General features: G+C 42.0%; 1 protein-coding gene across 1 annotated transcript in view; it reads left to right on the forward strand.

Moving 5' to 3' along the window:
• The window catches only part of LOC126335201 (uncharacterized), a 37,660-nt gene that overhangs the window by 11,392 nt on the left and 8,429 nt on the right, over positions 1-17,839 (forward strand). The window contains exon 3 of the mRNA XM_049998215.1: positions 12,830-13,011. Coding sequence (XP_049854172.1) covers positions 12,830-13,011 — 182 coding nt within the window. The remainder of the gene's footprint in view (positions 1-12,829; positions 13,012-17,839) is intronic.

Raw genomic sequence — 17,839 nt, forward strand, 5'->3', positions numbered from 1 at the left:
TCGAGGCGGAAGTACAGAGGCATTCAACAAAATCTTTGACTCTCTACTTCTGCCTCGACTGTTATCTCTGCCCAAACTCTTTGCCTTTACATATGTATGCTTGTGTGTGTGTGTGTGTGCGTGTGTGTGTGTGTGTGTGTGTGTGTGTGTGTGTGTGTGCGTGCGTGCGCGCGCACCAGTGTATACCTGTCCCTTTTTCCCTCTAAGGTAGGTCTTTCCGCTCCCGGGATTGGAATGACTCCTTACCCTCTCGCTTAAAACCCACATCCTTTAGTCTTTCCCTCTCCTTCCCTTTTTCCTGATGAAGCAACCTTGGGTTGCGAAAGCTTGAAATTTGTGTGTGTGTGTGTGTGTGTGTGTGTGTGTGTGTGTGTGTGTTTTTTGTTTGTTTGTTTCTTAGTGTCTCTATCAACATACCAACACTTTCGTTTGGTGAGTTACATCACATACTAAACTGTGGTATATTGTCTTTGCCTTAGAATGCATGGTTTCAGAAAATTCATGTAGGATATTAACAATTATTATGGTGTTGGTTCTGTTTCTCTACTGGAGACAGATGTGTCTCCAGCAGAAGAAAGCAGCTTGAGTATAAGAGAGACCCTTTAATGCTGTTTGTTTACATTCATTCATTCATTCATTCTTTTTTTTTTTTTTTATGCTGCTTGTGTTTGACCGTGGGCGAGCTCGGCAAATACATAGACGTGGTATCTCCCAGTGTGATGACCTCCCGGCCTGACTTTGTCAGCAGTAGCACAAGCTGTGCACTGCTGCTGCTGCTGCTGCTGCTGCTGCTGCTGCTGCATCATCATCTTGCATTTCTGGACCCTGGCTGGATGGCCAGGTGTCATCTGTTGTCACAGAGGATATGGCAGACTGTGACTTGCCGTATTTTGAACATGAGCGGATGCAGAGATGGCTAGATCCTGGTGTTTTGGACCCATCATGTAGGTGGCAGAGTGCAGAGCTGCCCAAGCACCCAGGCCATTACGCGATGATCTAAGATTCGAGGCCCAGCAATGGTGGCAGTGGCCTCATCATGGGCATGGTGTTGTCTGTCACAGACTGGATGCCATAGTATAGCCCAGTCAGGAACAGAGCGGCAGTCCGGGTAAACAGGCCCCTCATCCCTCTCGCAGTGCAGCAGTCTCCACCCGTGTTCTGCGAAAACAGAATTGACACATTGTCACAGGGATCTCCAATTTGTTCTGGTATTGTGAGGGTCCTGTTTGAAATCCTTGATGGACCGGGATTGATCGGTTCACTCATTTCAAAATAAGAAACAATGAGCAAAGCACAACACAAAACATTTGGGAATGGCTACCGTGCAGTTGCTTGTCGAGATTGGCAGACTTTTGTTACTGAGGTTGCTCAAGCCAGACCTCGAGTGCTACTTGGCACAACCGCAGTTCGTAATACCAGCCATCTAAAACTCCCATGTTGAAAGTGCCTGCAATATACCAACTTTTGAACATTAGCTAGTAAACATATGTGTTTATTTGTTTTAAGATGCTAAATCCTACAATTGAGTACTTAGTTGTATTACACACCTTGTATGTTGTATAGACCATTCAACTGCCCCCAGTTGGCATGGCACCAGAACATCAAGCATACTGATACTGCATTGGGTTTATGCATTTATTATTAGCAAACACTTTGATAAGTGCATTATCTTGGGAGGTTGGGCCTTGCTATATGACATGCAATACCATTAATCAAAAACTGGTTATGTTTTTTATATTTCTATGCAGAAAGTAAAGCTATTTCAAACTATTTCTAATAAAAGAATTCATCTGTATATAATTTTGCAATAAAGTTCTGTTGGAAAATTTCATGTTTCCACATTTTGAGACAGAATTTGCCATCTATATTCACATTTATTGCAAATTTTTCTTGTCCCTTATGATTATAGAAGCTACACTAGGAGCTCCGTTACTCTTATTGCATTTTTTAAAATCATCAGTACATAAGTTTTACTTATTTTAATTTGTAGTATTAGTGTGTTATGCTTCAAATAAATAAGAGCTTCTCAGGCAAACATAATGAGTTTATTAATTTCACACCACTGTCCTTCTAATTAGTAATCTGGGGTATTGTAAGTCACAAATTTTTGATTTGGCTTAGTGCAGGAACAAAGGTACAAATGTTAAGAGTCTAACTCAAATTTTTGTGGACTTCTCCCTCCATCACAACTATAACTTCATTGGCACCTTCTGGGCAAGAACCTCAGACTCCTTGGTCTGAAAGATCTATTGTCTCTGCAAGTGACATCACGGGATGCTTACCTGCTAAATCCCCTGTAATATTTACTACATCACTGTAATGAGAAACCTTTCCTTATCTAACTGAACAATTCATAGTATTTACCCCTTTAGGCTGACTGCATATTCTTTTAGTTCTTGTAACTTAACAGCCCTACCATTGTGTGTCTTACTTTATAGTAAGACAGCAACTTGTTCTGATTACCCCAATATTAAGTTCCATATCTTTATTACATTGTGCAGGGAAGCCTTGTCTCAATACCAGCCGAGCTTGATGGCTGTGTAACACATTCTCTTAACTACATATTATTACTCACATATTGCTCATCTGATCTTCATAATTGCACAATTTTCTTACTATGGCATAGGCTACCACATCACGTTAAAAAATCATTTGAGTAATGTGTCATGTTGGTGAATACTCCATATTTGTGATTGTCTGAACATACATTATAATGCAAGAGCTGACAGTTTCAAAACATTCTATTCTAAATCATGAGTTAGCAGCCAAGAAATACATAACTGCTAAATTAATTATAAAAAATATATAAATTTTCCTTCCCCTTAATATTGGAGCCAGTGCAGTACCTATAAAAAATGTAAAATAAATAAATAAATCACCACCACTTGTACAGACTGAAATTTTCTTCAACAATGTCAGCTCGAATATTAAAGGTATTTTGTTTTCTTTCTCATGTGAAACATGCAGTACCATAACACACTTTCGTAACTAGTAATGGTTGTAAAGCAAATTGCCCATCTTTCCCTAGTGTTATTTAGATGCTACTCAAAAATCCGTTTGTTCCTTCCTCACCTCCTTTCATATGGGCTAGTGTCTATCAATTTTAGAGTGTGTTCGTACTGTTCTGCATGAGACCAGTATTTTTTTAAAATGATTTACAAAACTCTTGCCAGTCTGTAAACTAATTATGTGCAACACTTACCATTCTGTGCATCTCTTCACACCTCTTCCACCCCCATCCCCCTCCACCCTTCATCCCTAACACCTAGATACCCAGTAACGAGCTGAATCTTTCTTTTTTGGTTCCCTCAGGTGGGAAATGTGCAATCGAATGTTTTGAAAAATATGATTACCTGGTTTAAATACAGGAAATGTATTTGATAGTTTGTTACTTTTGAAACCAAATTCATCCCTTAGTACCTCCTCACATTCTCTTTCCAACCTCTCACATTCAGAATGTGTATTTTTTCTGTGCTTCCCAAATATCAATCTTCAATTCTCCTTTTACATCTTTTGTATCAGTCTTTATTTCTCTTTCTTATCTTTAAGAACCTTGCGCCCCATTTCTTTAATCAGTTGTATTGAGTTGGCGCACAGGTTCCTAGTGTTTTTTTCCAAAATTAAAAAAAAAATCAACAGATACATGTAACACAGACTTCTTTCATCAATAACATGTTCTCCTTCACTATTTATAAAAGTCTGCTGATGCTGCCATAACTTTGTTTCAATTACTGTAGAAATCATGTGGTTTTGAGGCAAAGAGCTCGTCGCCCATGTTCAGTATGCGTTTTCAACCAGAAAGGGAGTTCCTTGTAGGTTGTCTGATATAGAGCGGAGAAGGCAAAAATTGGAGAGCACAGGATCAGGTTAGTGAGATGAGTGTGGAGTGACTTCCCAGTCCAACTCCTGTGTAGTGTTTTTTGTCAGTCTAGCAGAATGCAGGTGTGCATTATCGTGGAGTAGCATCACTTTACACAGTTTTCCTGGTCATAGTTCTTGGATTGTATGTGCAAGACATCTCAGTTGTAGACAATAAAAGTCAGCAGTAATGGGTACACCTCGGGGAAGCAATTCATAGTACACCACACTGCTGCTCTTCCTACAGACTTATAATATTATTCTTTTGTGGGTGTGTCCAAATCTTTGTACAGGCACTAAGACATTTGTGAGGGTAAGCTATTCCTTTCTTTTCCTTATGTTAGCATAAAGACACCGCTTCTCGTCACCAGCAATGATACAGGATAGGAATGGTCAGTATTGGTCGTGAGACAATTGATGATGAGCAAGCATAGATGCATGTGTGGCAACCTGCTTATTTTTGTGATTTTGGCTTAGAGCATGCACTACCCATTCACAAGATTTTTGAACCCTACTCATTGCACGATATTGGAATGATCACAGTTCATCTGATTTGCCAGTTCTTGAGTACATTGACATGGATCATTGTTGATTAATGCGTTTAAACTATCTTCATCAAATTCTGAATGTCTTGCTGAACGCTGAGTCACTAATGTCGAAACAATCTTCCTTACAACGAGAAAACCATTTTCTTGCCATGCTCTGTCCAATGGCATTATCTCTATACACGGCACAAATGTTTCTGGCTGCCACCAGTGCTGTCAGCCACTGTATGAATGTCTTGGAAGTGTTCTGATTTCTTCACTTGGCACTCCCATTTTCTAACATCCACAGCTCCCAATGACAAAATGTAAATTCAGATAGCAACAGTGAATTACAAAAAAAACTGATTGTCGATAAATAAACCCATAACTCATGTTTCTTATTTGAATGTTTCAGTCTAAAAAACCTAATTTATATGTTTTCTAAACAAGTACGCAATAATAATTATCCACTATTGACACACAATACGTAAATTATTATTATTATTATTATAAAAAGAGTAGGTTAATAGTTCTGCTGCTAATTGTATATTGCCTCTCCTAGTCCATGTCTCAGAGATAGTGTCTTTTCATATAATTGCAGTAGTCACTTTTTAGTCACTGGATTAAAATTTCTGTCAGTTGATCTGAGTCACTGAGTATTTCTACTGTAGTAAATTAGTATTAACTGCAAGCATTGCTTGAGATAAGAGGGATGCTCCTGTGGAATGCTGCAGCTGCTCTTGTGAGGTGAATATGATTTAGCACCACAAGCTCAGACAGCACCAACTTGAAGAGTCAATTCAGTTATGTAGCTCAGAAGCCTGCCAAACTCAAATTAATAGTGCCACCTGGACAAAGAAGTCTTATCTTTGTTATTGCTTAGTCTTGCATCTTTTTCTTCTTTCATGTATCTGCCTTCTTCCAGATGATCTTGTAAAGGTGAAAGAAAGGACAAGGGAGAGGTAACATAAGAACTAAATAGATAAAAACCATGATATAATTGAATATGCGGGATATAAGGGGCATGCCTGTGGAAGGTGAACATGCCATAGCTGTGTGGAGAAGCCAACTGCTAAGTTAGGGTGTACTGAAGTCCAGCATGTTAGGAAGGAAGATTGGTTGTTGTCAGGTCAGAGAGAGAGAGAGAGAGAGAGAGAGAGAGAGAGAGAGAGAGAGAGAGAGAGAGAGAGAGAGTCCTATGAATCCAACTTGTGCTCACATCCGCCAGAACTCACATGACCATATTCCCGCATTCCTTACATTACCGTTGTAAGGCATGCCTCAGAAGCAAGCTTTAGGCAGTATGAACCACTCTTGACCTACAACATTGGCCATTCCAGTGCAAAAGTCATGGATAAAGTTGCGGGAACAGACAACAACTCAGACTGTGAAATAAAATTTAACAACTCAGAATCATTAATAAATTGCTCCTGAATTCCTGCAAGTAAGTGGCCACTTGCACAACCCTCCCCTCTTCTGCAGGAGTGGCGACTGACAGTGTTAAAATATATTATCACACACTTCTTTGCAAAGACAACTTGCCCAAATAGGAGACTTACAGACTACTTGGGGAGGGGGGGGGGGGGAGATGTTAAAGAATCTCAAATTTTTTATGTAAGGACATAAGTGCACAAAAATGTATAATTGGATAATGCAGGGACACAGTTGGCAAGGGGTTTGACATTGTGTAACTTGTCTGCATAAACTAGGCTTCAGAAACCAATGCAGCGGTTGCTGGGCAGTGGGCTGTAGATATAAGGTGAATGCCCTGGTGGTGAGTGGTGACATCGCCTACTTGATAGTGCATGCATTAGGAATTGGTGGTATGGATACACAGCATTCCAACCAATGAGCATTAGAGGGTGCCTTGGGGGATGGCATACAATGAAAGCGAAATAATGTAGAATGGATCCTACTTCTGTAATAATTAATATCTCATCCTGACCTGTTCAAAATACAGTTATATCGAGACGCTAGTCAGAAAGTGGGTTCCCCAGGTGGGCTCACTGCTCTTTGGCGGGTTTGTGCTTGGCTACCACAGGACCATGGCCTTTACTGCATCTTTTCCGTTCCGTGCTGCACACGTCTGGACTGTATTTGGAAACGTGTTCTGCATATTTGGCATCAGTATCGGAATACGCTCCACTGTTCCTTTTCTGTTTATTTATTCACCTTGTACTATCTTTCCTCCACTTTGACATTTGAGTTTCATCTTTTTCTTCTTCCCCCCTGTGCTCTCCTGAATGGCATATATTACGAACCCGATGCACTGCTACCAGTGTCATTGTTACAACCACACTTGAGAGTCCTGTCAACAACCAACTAAATGTGTAACCTGTGGTAGGAATGCCCACAAGGCTGATTGTCCACCTCCTTCTCTCCAATGCATCAACTGCAGTGGTGACCCCGCTGCCTCCACTTGCTATTTTCTCATGTATTTTGATAAGTGAACTGTCCAGTAGGTCCGGGTGAAGGAAAAAGTGTCTTACCCAGTTGTTCACAAGTTGTTGGCTAGTCGAAAACCCTGCGTTCTACCATCTTTCACCTACAGTACTGTTCTTGCTACATCTCATTCCACGATGGACATGGCCACTCAAACAAGCGACCTCAAATTTAGCACCGCAGTTGTGGAATCGCCCACTGTCATGGTAGTGTCCTTGTCTCTTCCACCAGCTGTACAACACACAACCAAACTCTTGCTTCATGGGGTGAAGTTACCTTCTATGCAACCAGCAGTCCAGTAGGGACAGAAGGAATACTCTCACGAAAACTTCATACATCCCTCCAGCCAACCAACACCTGAGTTCCTCTGCTAACTGGAAAAGCTCGAAGAAGTGAAATAAAGGCACCCTCCTCGATGGTGTCGCTACATGATTCCCTTGCCTTGGCGACCTCCGTGTTCCCGGTGTGCACCACCAACCATTTTTCTGCCCTGGACTCCACAGGTCGACAGCAGAAGAGTGTCGAGGCTTCTGTAGATCTCATACAGTGGGATCTTCCTGCCTCTTTGCCCTGTAGCAGCAAGTCTTTTCCCGGTGGGTGTGAAACATTCATCACCTTGGCTTCGTGCGGCAACCTGTGTTCACTTTGCCATTCATTCGCTTCCTAAGGACACTATACCAGACTCACTCTATCACCTTCAGTTTGCGATAGTACTTTTGTATACACTGATGGCTCTTGGACTGACCATAGTGTCGGGTGTGCCCTCGTCATTGCCACTGACATATTTTGGTATTGGCTTTCAAAACAGCTCGGAAACTGCTGAAGTGACTTCCCTTCTTTTTTTCCTCGTCATTACTCTCCTCCAATGGAGCGTACATGGTTTTTGATCCAACAAAGAGGATTTATGACTGCTCTTAAAATCACAGCATCGAGTTGTTCTCTTCAAGAAACAAAATTGCATCCTTTTGACCACTTTGAGCACTTGCATTTCTTCCTGGTCCATTTTGACCTTCCCCCCGAGGACGGCATTCCATCTCATGGGGGAATCGTGCTGCTCGTACAGGATGGCGTTCATAGTCAACCCACCTCGATGGCTACTGTCTTCAAGCTGTTGCAGTTCACCTTTTCCTTCTTCACTTGACCTTTTCCCTGGCCCATTCCCTCTGACACATACTCGAGTCACCATTTCCAGTGTGCTATCCATTTGCTTACTCGTACCCCATCTCCATGCCAACCCAAATGGCAACTTAAAGCCAGCTGGAGGCTTTACTCGTCCCTCAGTTGTATGATCAGTTGGAATATCATACAAATGTTATCCTTACCTCTGCAGAATGTTCCATTCCTTGCACTTCCTCTTTAGCATACTGTGTCGCAGTCCCTTGGTGAACTGAGGTGTGCCACGATGCAATTCGCACACGGAGACATGCTCTCCTTGTTTTTAACAGTCATCCTATGAAGGTCAACTGCAATCATTATAAACAGATGCATGCACAGTGTAATCACATTCTTCGACATAGCAAAATAGCTAACTGGATTTCATCCACTAGTTCTTTTAACAGTTCCACTCCCTCTTCCGTCGTGTGGGCCAACCTCTGACAGCTCTCCCCAATTCCCCATTTTCCAGCCTGACTGTAGCAGACGATGTCATCGTAGACCCTATTGCTGTGTCCAGTGCCTGGGGCCACCATTTTGATTTTGAGATTTCAAGCTCCTTCCACTATCATCCTGCATTCCTCCATTGGAAACGAGCGGAGGAGGCTTGGGCGATACTTTCTATTCCCAGAATCATGAGTGCTACAATGCCGCCTTTACTATGAGGGAGCTAGATCACGCTCTCACTTTATCCTGATCCTCCACCCAAGGGCCAGATGCTGTTCATATTCAGATGTTGCAGCACCTTTCTCTCATGGGCAATCACTTTCTGCTTAATATGTACAACCGAGATGCTGGTGTGAAGTCACTCTCATACCCATACCTAAGCCCGGTAAGGACAAACACCTTCCTCCTATGTGCTGCCTCATTTCTCTCACCAGCTGTGTTTGCATGGTAATGGAACATATGATTAATGTCCGCCTGGTATGGTGGCTTGAAACTTGCAATTCACTAACCACTGCACAGTGTGGATTTTGAGCACTACGCTCTGCACTTCACCATCTTGTCACTTTGTCCACCCAAGTCATGAATGGTTTTCTGAAGAAATCCCTGACTATGGCCGTGTTTTTGTATTTGGAGAAACCATAAGACACCTGCTGGAGGCCTGGTATCCCTTGTATTCTCTACATGTGGGGCTTCCATGGCCGCCTGCCCTGTTTCTTTCAGTAATTTTATTTAAAAGACTGAGTTTTCAAGGTACTTGTTGGACACCTTTAACCATAAAAACGGTGCACCTCAGGGTTCCGTCCTGGAGCAGCGTCCCCTTGCTATCGGCATTTCGTTGGAACTACGAAATTCCTGGAGCTTGTGCTTGATAGGAAACACTCTTGGTCCTCCCACGTCTCACCTGGCAGCCTGCTGTATGCGGTCTTGTTCTACGTGCCATGCAGGATCCATGCATGGTGGATGGACTAGATACCACATTCCACAGGTTTGGGAGACATAAGTCAAATTACACAACTTCCAAAGTTATTGAAGTGATTGTAGAGTCCACATAGTAAACCATGCCCAAGTCCACATAGTAAACCATGGATGGTAGATTGTACAGACAGAAGGGCATGCACAGGGAGAGCAGTAGTGATGAGGGCTGTGGGCAGGTGCTGTAGGAGAAATGCTGAGCATTGGAGGAGAAATGGCATTCGAAAGTGAAGCCTACACTCACATTTTTTTGTAAATATTAAGCAGGCCTCCTCCACACCCAAACTTGCATTGCGACCATTCAAAAATATGTCACCCTAGCTTGGTTAGTATATGCAGCAATTTATTTTTGCCTGGGTTGTTAACCATTTGTAACTTTCAGAGAAGTGTCATGAGTGGCAAATTTTGAGTAAAAGCTTTTCATTTCTCTTGTTGCTATGATAAAATTTGCTTCTTTTGACAAAACATAGCTGAGTTGATATGGTCTCACCTCACAAACATGTTGTGCAGATGTAATTGCGAGATAATTCTGAAACAGTGGTTTATTAAGTTTATTAAGATAGGAACTGAGGAAAAGTAAGACCATTATCTTATGAAAATGCACATCCTCAGTACAAAATAAACTTGTAATGTCTACACTTTTTTCACCCTCTATCGATGAACCATAAAAATTACATTCTTATATCGAAAAAGTCTGTTGGTAGTGGAATAACATTGTAGATAATGAAGGTTTGCATAATAGCTGTATGGCAAAATACTCTCCTCTTTGCAGTTTGCCAACATCTTATTTCGATATCTCAAACAGTCTATGAAATCTGAGGAATGTTGTGGATATTTCACTCTGGCTTTACAGCTGGCGTAGTCTGTTTGCTACTTCAGGTCAATGTGTCCTGTGGTTAGTGATAGATACAGACCTAAGTCTAAAGAAAAATTCAGTATGTTGGCTAAATTCATACACAGCAACATATTATGTAATATGCAAAATCATAACAACCCCTGTTTTACATTGAAAACTTTTTCGAATTTTGCTCAGTATCTTAGGGCCACATAAATATCACAGTAACTATGATCATTAACAAAATGATCTGCACACCATAATGACCCTGACATATAAAGCTAGAAGTAAATCAAATATGATTTTTTTAATCATATAGTTCTTGTAAAATCATTTAAGAAAGATTGAGGGTGTGCGCCTCGATTATGTCATCGCCGATGAACCTAAGGTTGCAGAAAAGTGTCAGCCACCCCTTCTGAACAAACGAATGAACTTTCCCAGCACTCAGGATGAAAATTGGTCACTTGCATTGGCAACTGTATCCTGCGTTGACTCTTAAAGACTTCAGACATGTAGACACGAGCTACACTACTGGCCATTAAAATTACACCACGAAGATGACGTGCTACAGACGCGAAATGTAACCAACGGGAAGAAGATGCTGTGATCTGCAAATCATTAGCTTTTCAGAGCATTCACACGAGGTTGGGGCCAGTGGTGACACCTACAACCTGTTGACATGAGGAAAGTTTCCAACCGATTCCTCATATACAAACAGCAGTTGACCGGTGTTGCCTTGTGAAACGTTGCTGTGATGCCTCGTGTAAGGAGGAGAAATGCATACCATCATGTTGCCAACTTTGATAAAGGTCGGATTGTAGCCTATTGCGATTGCTGTTTATCGTATTGCGACATTGCTGCTCGCGTTGGTCGAGATCCAATGACTGTTGGCAGAGTATGGAATTGGTGGCTTAGATGACAGGCATCTTATCCGCATGGCTGTAATGGATCGTGCAGCCACGTTTCGATCCCTGAGTCAACAGATGGGGACGTTTGCAAGACAACAACCATCTGCACGAACAGTTCGACTTTGCAGCAGCATGGACTATCAGCTCGGAGACTGTGGCTGCGGTTACCCTTGACACTACATCACAGACAGGATTGCCAGTGAAGGTGTGCTGAACGATGAGTCTGGGTGCATGAATGGCAAAAACGTCATTTTTTTCGGATGAATCCAGGTTCTGTTTACAACATAATGATGGTGGCATCCGTGTTTGGCGACAACGCGGTGAACGCACATTGGAAGCGTGTATTCGTCATCGCCATACTGGTGTATCACCCGGCATGATGGTATGCGGTGCCATTTGTTACACGTTTCGGTCACCTCTTGTTCGCATTGACGGCACTTTGAACAGTGGACATTACATTTCAGATGTGTTACGACTAGTGGCTCTACCCTTCATTCAATCCCAACGAAACCCTACATTTCAGCAGGTTAATGCACGACTGCATGTTGCAGGTCCTGTACGGGCTTTTGTGGATACAGAAAAAGTTTGATGGCTGTCCTGGCCAGCACATTCTCCAGATCTCTCACCAATTGAAAACGTCTGGTGAAGGGTGGCCGAGCAATTGGATCATCACAATACGCCAGTCACTACTCTTGATGAACTGTGATATCGTGTTGAAGGTGCATGGACAGCTGTACCTGTACACGCCATCCAAGCGCTGTTTGACTCAATGCCCAGGTGTATCAAGGTCGTTATTACGGCTAGAGGTGGTTGTTCTGGGTACTGATTTCTCAGGATCTATGCACCCAAATTGCATGAAAATGTAATCACATGTCAATTCTAGTATAATATATTTGTCCAATGAATCATCATCTGCGTTTCTTCTTGTTGTGGCCAGTAGTGTAATTTATCAGGACTGAATATCTGAATTCTTGTGTCAAGTAACTGAATCGTTTAGTAGACTGCAGAAAAAACTATATTCCATTATGTACTTTTCAAGGAAAGTTGGTTGCTCTGTAAGAAATGGATGTTAATGGTACGACTACTGCTCCTTTGTGTAATGGGCAGTCACAGAAAACACAAAATGGGGCTTACTCAAATCAGTGTGTAACAGTAATTTAAAATTGCAGTCATGACCTAGTCAGAAAAGTTTAAATTTCGTGGAGAGCAGTAAATTTGGGAACTTCATTATGAATACTACGGCAATTAAGTAGGTAACATATGAGGTATGACAGATTAAACATTCCAAGAATGTGGCCACTGGAAAGGAAACACGTGGTTGAATGTTTGGAATAAGCTCATTATTCCACAACAGCTTAGCATTTATTTAATTCATGTTGGGGATTTTTAAGACCAGAAGCTCATTCTATTTCAGGTACTCGAATTCTTTTGGAATGTCGCAAATGTTACCAATGTTTGCAGTGAGTCAGCATTATCAAAATTGTTAGAAATCCCTGTGATTATGTCTGTTTAAAGCCTGCCATGCGAAACTGTCAGCTGATAGTAAAAAGAATAAAGTAAAGCTAAGTTGGATAAAAACTGTTAATTTAATCTCAGATATCTATTTTCACACACATGTAACGTGACGTCCTTGTTGTTTGAGTGTTACCACTTGCTGGTACTTTACGATGCACATTTTTCTTATCTTACAGTTGGTGGTGGACCAAATGTGCGTCCCTACTGGAGTAACTTCTTGCAGGACACAGATCTCCTGGTGTTCGTGGTAGATGCAGCAGATGACCATAACTTGCCATTAGCATTTCGTGAGCTTAAGAGCCTTTTAGGAGATGAAAGGCTAGCACATGTGCCTCTACTTGTTCTAGCTAATAAGCAGGTTTGTGATTGTGTGGCAATACATAATAAAATTTCATAACATAACATGGCATGTTAAGATGCAATATTAACCTTATTGTTAGTCGTATTTTTGTTTACATTTTCTATCCTACCGAGGTTCTAATATATAACATTTAAATGCTTCATTTAAATTGTTTCTAGCCTTAATGAGCTATAAAGATCCACTTTTGTATTGACATTCATGGCATGGTCCTGGGAAGGGTGCCAAACAGTGGTAGAAAAAGATGCAGCTGATTTCCTTCTGCACCCTTCCCCAATCTGAGCTTCTGCTCCATCTTAAATGATATTTCAGTCATCGGACATACAACCCATATTTTCCTTTCTTCAAATCCTGGAGAACTTCTTAAATACTAAGAACCAATGCAGTGCGAGATTACCTTAACAGATGAACTGTCCTTTTTTGAATCCACTCAATAAATCTGATCTTCTGTTTTCTTTCCCTATTATTGATTTCATGTTTCAACTGATCACTTCCGTTATTACTGTTAGGCATTTGAAGAAGGGGGCAGGCTTCAAATGTTAATCTTTAAAGTTATAATAGGGTGCTATAAAGTGCTTTTCCTCAGTTATGGTATTACCTTGAATTTACCCATATTTAAGGGGAGATGCAACCAACAGCTGAAGTGGAAATAATTTCTTATAACTGTTCTTGCAATCATTTAGTAATGGTACTTTGCCATAGGCAACAGCAACATACTGGAACAATGTGAGAGTTCTGCTGACAATTTGTGATAAATTGTGTATACTGACTTCATTTATAATCCTGTTACACTTCAGGACTTGCCCTATTATTTTCATTTGTGTTTATAATTTTCTGTATGTACTATCATGTGCAATGCTCTTCGTCATCAAATAATTACTGCAACCTACATCCATTTGAACCTACTTAACTGTATTTCATCCATTGGTCTCCTAAAATTTTTACCCCTGCCCCGCCACACACACACACACACACACACACACACACACACACACACACACACTCTATGTCTTCCCTCCATTACAAAACTGAGGCATTTCTCATGCCTCAGAATATTTGCTATAAATTGATCTCGTCTTTAGTTAAGTCGTACCAGTTGGCCTCAGTACCTCTCCATAAGTTACTGAATCTACCCATCTAATCCTCAGCATTCTTCTATAGCATGATATTGTCTTCACTGTATGCCTTAACATCCCTGTCTCACTTTGATATGGAGTAACACTCCAGACCAGAAGAAATAATTTGCAGCACTTAAATTTATATTAAATATATATTTTTAAATGCTTTTCGTGCTATAGGCAATGTGCATTTTATATCACCACTACTTTGGCCATCGCCAGTTATGTTGCTATCAAAGTTGCGAAACTCATCTACTTCTAGCGTCTCATTTTCTAATTTAATTAGGTTATCATTGCCAGACATAACTGGAATGTATCTCATTACCAGTGTTTTACTTTTGTTGATGTTTATCATACAACATATTTTTCAAAACACTATCCATTTCATTCGCCTGGTATTCCAAGACCTTTGTTGTCCCTAACAGAATTAGTCTCATTGGCAAACCTCAATTTTTATTTCTCCTCCCTGGACTTTAATCCTCTTCCCAAATTTGTCCCTGTTTCCTTCACAGCTTGCGGATTGGAGACAGAATACAACTTTTTGCTCACTGTATTTTATCTCTGTTATCTTAAGTGTTTCAGAGAGCATATTCTTGTCAACATTGTCGAAAGTTTTCTGTAAAACTAAAAATGCTGTAAATGTAGGTTTGCCTTTATTTAGCCAGTCTTAAAAGATAATTTGTAGGGTCAGTATTGCCTTGCGTGTTTTTGCATTTTTCCAGGGACCAAAATGGTCATAGCCAAGATTGCCTTCTGCCAGTTTTTCCACTCTTCTGTAAATAATTTGTCAGTACTTCACAGGCATGATTTACTGAACTGGTTGATCAATACTGTTGACAACTGTCAGCACCTGCCTACTGTCAATTGGAATTATTACATTCTTCTTGAAGTCCATGTGTATTTCACTTGTCTCATTTATATCTTGCACAGCAGAGAAAATAGTTCTGTCTCGTGGTTGGCTCTCCTAAGGACCTCAGTAATTCTTAGGGAATATCATCTACTCAAGGAGCCTTGTTTGCACTTAGGCATTCCAGTGTGTGGTCACTTTTTTTAGCATTCCAGTGTGTGGTCACTTTTTTTCAGCATTCCAGTGTGTGGTCACTTTCTTCACAGTATAAAAACAATTGAAATTCCTAGATGTATCATATTTCCCAACTCTTCTCCATCTACTTCCACTTCCTTTTCTATAACACTGACTTAAAGTTTGTTACCCCTGTGTAATAGTTCTGCATAGTTCTTTCACCCTTCAGCATTTCTTCTTTACTTGGTACTGGCTTGCCATCTGAGGTCATGGTTCTCTTTCCCCTCAAAGGTCTTTATACACTCCTGGAAATGGAAAAAATAACACATTGACACCGGTGTGTCAGACCCACCATACTTGCTCCGGACACTGCGAGAGGGCTGTACAAGCAATGATCATACGCACGGCACAGTGGACACACCAGGAACCACGGTGTTGGCCGTCGAATGGCGCTAGCTGCACAGCATTTGTGCACCGCCGCCGTCAGTGTCAGCCAGTTTGCCGTGGCATACGGAGCTCCATTGCAGTCTTTAACACTGGTAGCATGCCGCGACAGCGTGGACGTGAACCGTATGTGCAGTTGACGGACTTTGAGCGAGGGCGTATAGTGGGCATGCGGGAGGCCGGGTGGACGTACCGCCGAATTGCTCAACACGTGGGGCGTGAGGTCTCCACAGTACATCGATGTTGTCACCAGTGGTTGGCGGAAGGTGCACGTGCCCGTCGACCTGGGACCGGACCGCAGCGACGCACGGATGCACGCCAAGACCGTAGGATCCTACTCAGTGCCGTAGGGGATCGCACCGCCACTTCCCAGAAAATTAGGGACACTGTTGCTCCTGGGGTATCGGCGAGGACCATTCGCAACCGTCTCCATGAAGCTGGGCTACGGTCCTGCACACCGTTAGGCCGTCTTCCGCTCACGCCCCAACATCGTGCAGCCCGCCTCCAGTGGTGTCGCGAAAGGCGTGAATGAAGGGACGAATGGAGACGTGTCGTCTTCAGCGATGAGAGTCTCTTCTGCCTTGGTGCCAATGATGGTCGTATGCGTGTTTGGCGCCGTGCAGGTGAGCGCCGCAATCAGGACTGCATACGGCCGAGGCACACAGGGCCAACACCCGGCATCATGGTGTGGGGAGCGATCTCCTACACTGGCCGTACACCTCTGGTGATCGTCGAGGGGACACTGAATAGTGCACGGTACATCCAAACCGTCATCGAACCCATCGTTCTACCATTCCTAGACCGGCAAGGTAATTTCCTGTTCCAACAGGACAATGCACGTCCGCATGTATCCCGTGCCACCCAACGTGCTCTAGAAGGTGTAAGTCAACTACCCTGGCCAGCAAGATTCCGGATCTGTCCCCCATTGAGCATATTTGGGACTGGATGAAGCGTCGTCTCACGCGGTCTGCACGTCCAGCACGAACGCTGGTCCAACTGAGGCGCCAGGTGGAAATGGCATGGCAAGCCGTTCCACAGGACTACATCCAGCATCTCTACGATCGTCTCCATGGGAGAATATCAGCCTGCATTGCTGCGAAAGGTGGATGTGCACTGTACTAGTGCCGACATTGTGCATGCTCTGTTGCCTGTGTCTATGTGCCTGTGGTTCTGTCAGTGTGATCATGTGATGTATCTGACCCCAGGAATGTGTCAATAAAGTTTCCCCTTCCTGGGGCAATGAATTCACGGTGTTCTTATTTCAATTTCCAGGAGTGTAATTTTCATACAGGCAGCATCTGTCTTGCTCTCAGTTACACATACTTCTTATGTCTCACATTTGTCCTCTAACCATTTCTGCTTAATGTTTTGGAGTTTTGGTCAATCTCATTTTATAGATATCCATATTCCATTTTGCATGCTGTGCTTTTACGTTTTCCCCTTATGTCAAGTGTCAGGTTTGGTATGTTCTGCATTACCCGAGGATTTCTACTGGACTTTTTGCTTATTTTATCCTGTGCTGTCTGCACTGTTTCATTCCTCAAGGCTTTGCATTCAACTTATTTTATATTCCTCACCCATGCTTCAGTCAGTTGGCACCTAATTCTCCCTCTGAAGCTCTCAACAGCCTCTGATTTTTTTTCCCAACTTTTTCCCATCTCTTTAATTTCCTACCATCTTGAAATATATTGTGTTAATCTGCAGTTGATAAACAATAAATTATGGTCAGGTCCATATCTGTACCTGGATATGTTTTGCAGTATAAAACATTATTTTGAAACCTCTGTCTTTCACTTGCGTAATCTATCTGAAATCTTTCTGTGTCTCCGGGTGTCTTCCATGTATACGTCTTTTTACGGATATTTTTCTGCAATTTTGTGCATTCCTTCTTTTACACTTCTTATAAACAGTAGCAATGTGTGCTCTTTATCTGTCTGTGGGACTCTTGGTTGAGAAAGAGATTTGAGTAATGTCAAGCATTAATATTAGTTAAGAGTTTAATGTTAAATCTAACATAAATTTTGTTAGGGCCTTTCATTGTGTTAACTGTTTGTAGTTCCAATGACTTTTGCAAAATTTCACACATTTGTTTATTTGTGTAGTAGTGTAACTGTGGTAAGTTCAGTGGACAAAATAGTAGTCACTTCATGAAGACAGTACAGCAGTCACATTGGAGCACTATTGAATTGGCGGCAGGCAGTCATTTACCCCTTCACCTATTGTCATTCATGGCAATGAGTTTAAC

This window comes from Schistocerca gregaria, chromosome 1 (genome assembly GCF_023897955.1).
Source record: "Schistocerca gregaria isolate iqSchGreg1 chromosome 1, iqSchGreg1.2, whole genome shotgun sequence".
Taxonomy (NCBI): domain Eukaryota; kingdom Metazoa; phylum Arthropoda; class Insecta; order Orthoptera; family Acrididae; genus Schistocerca; species Schistocerca gregaria.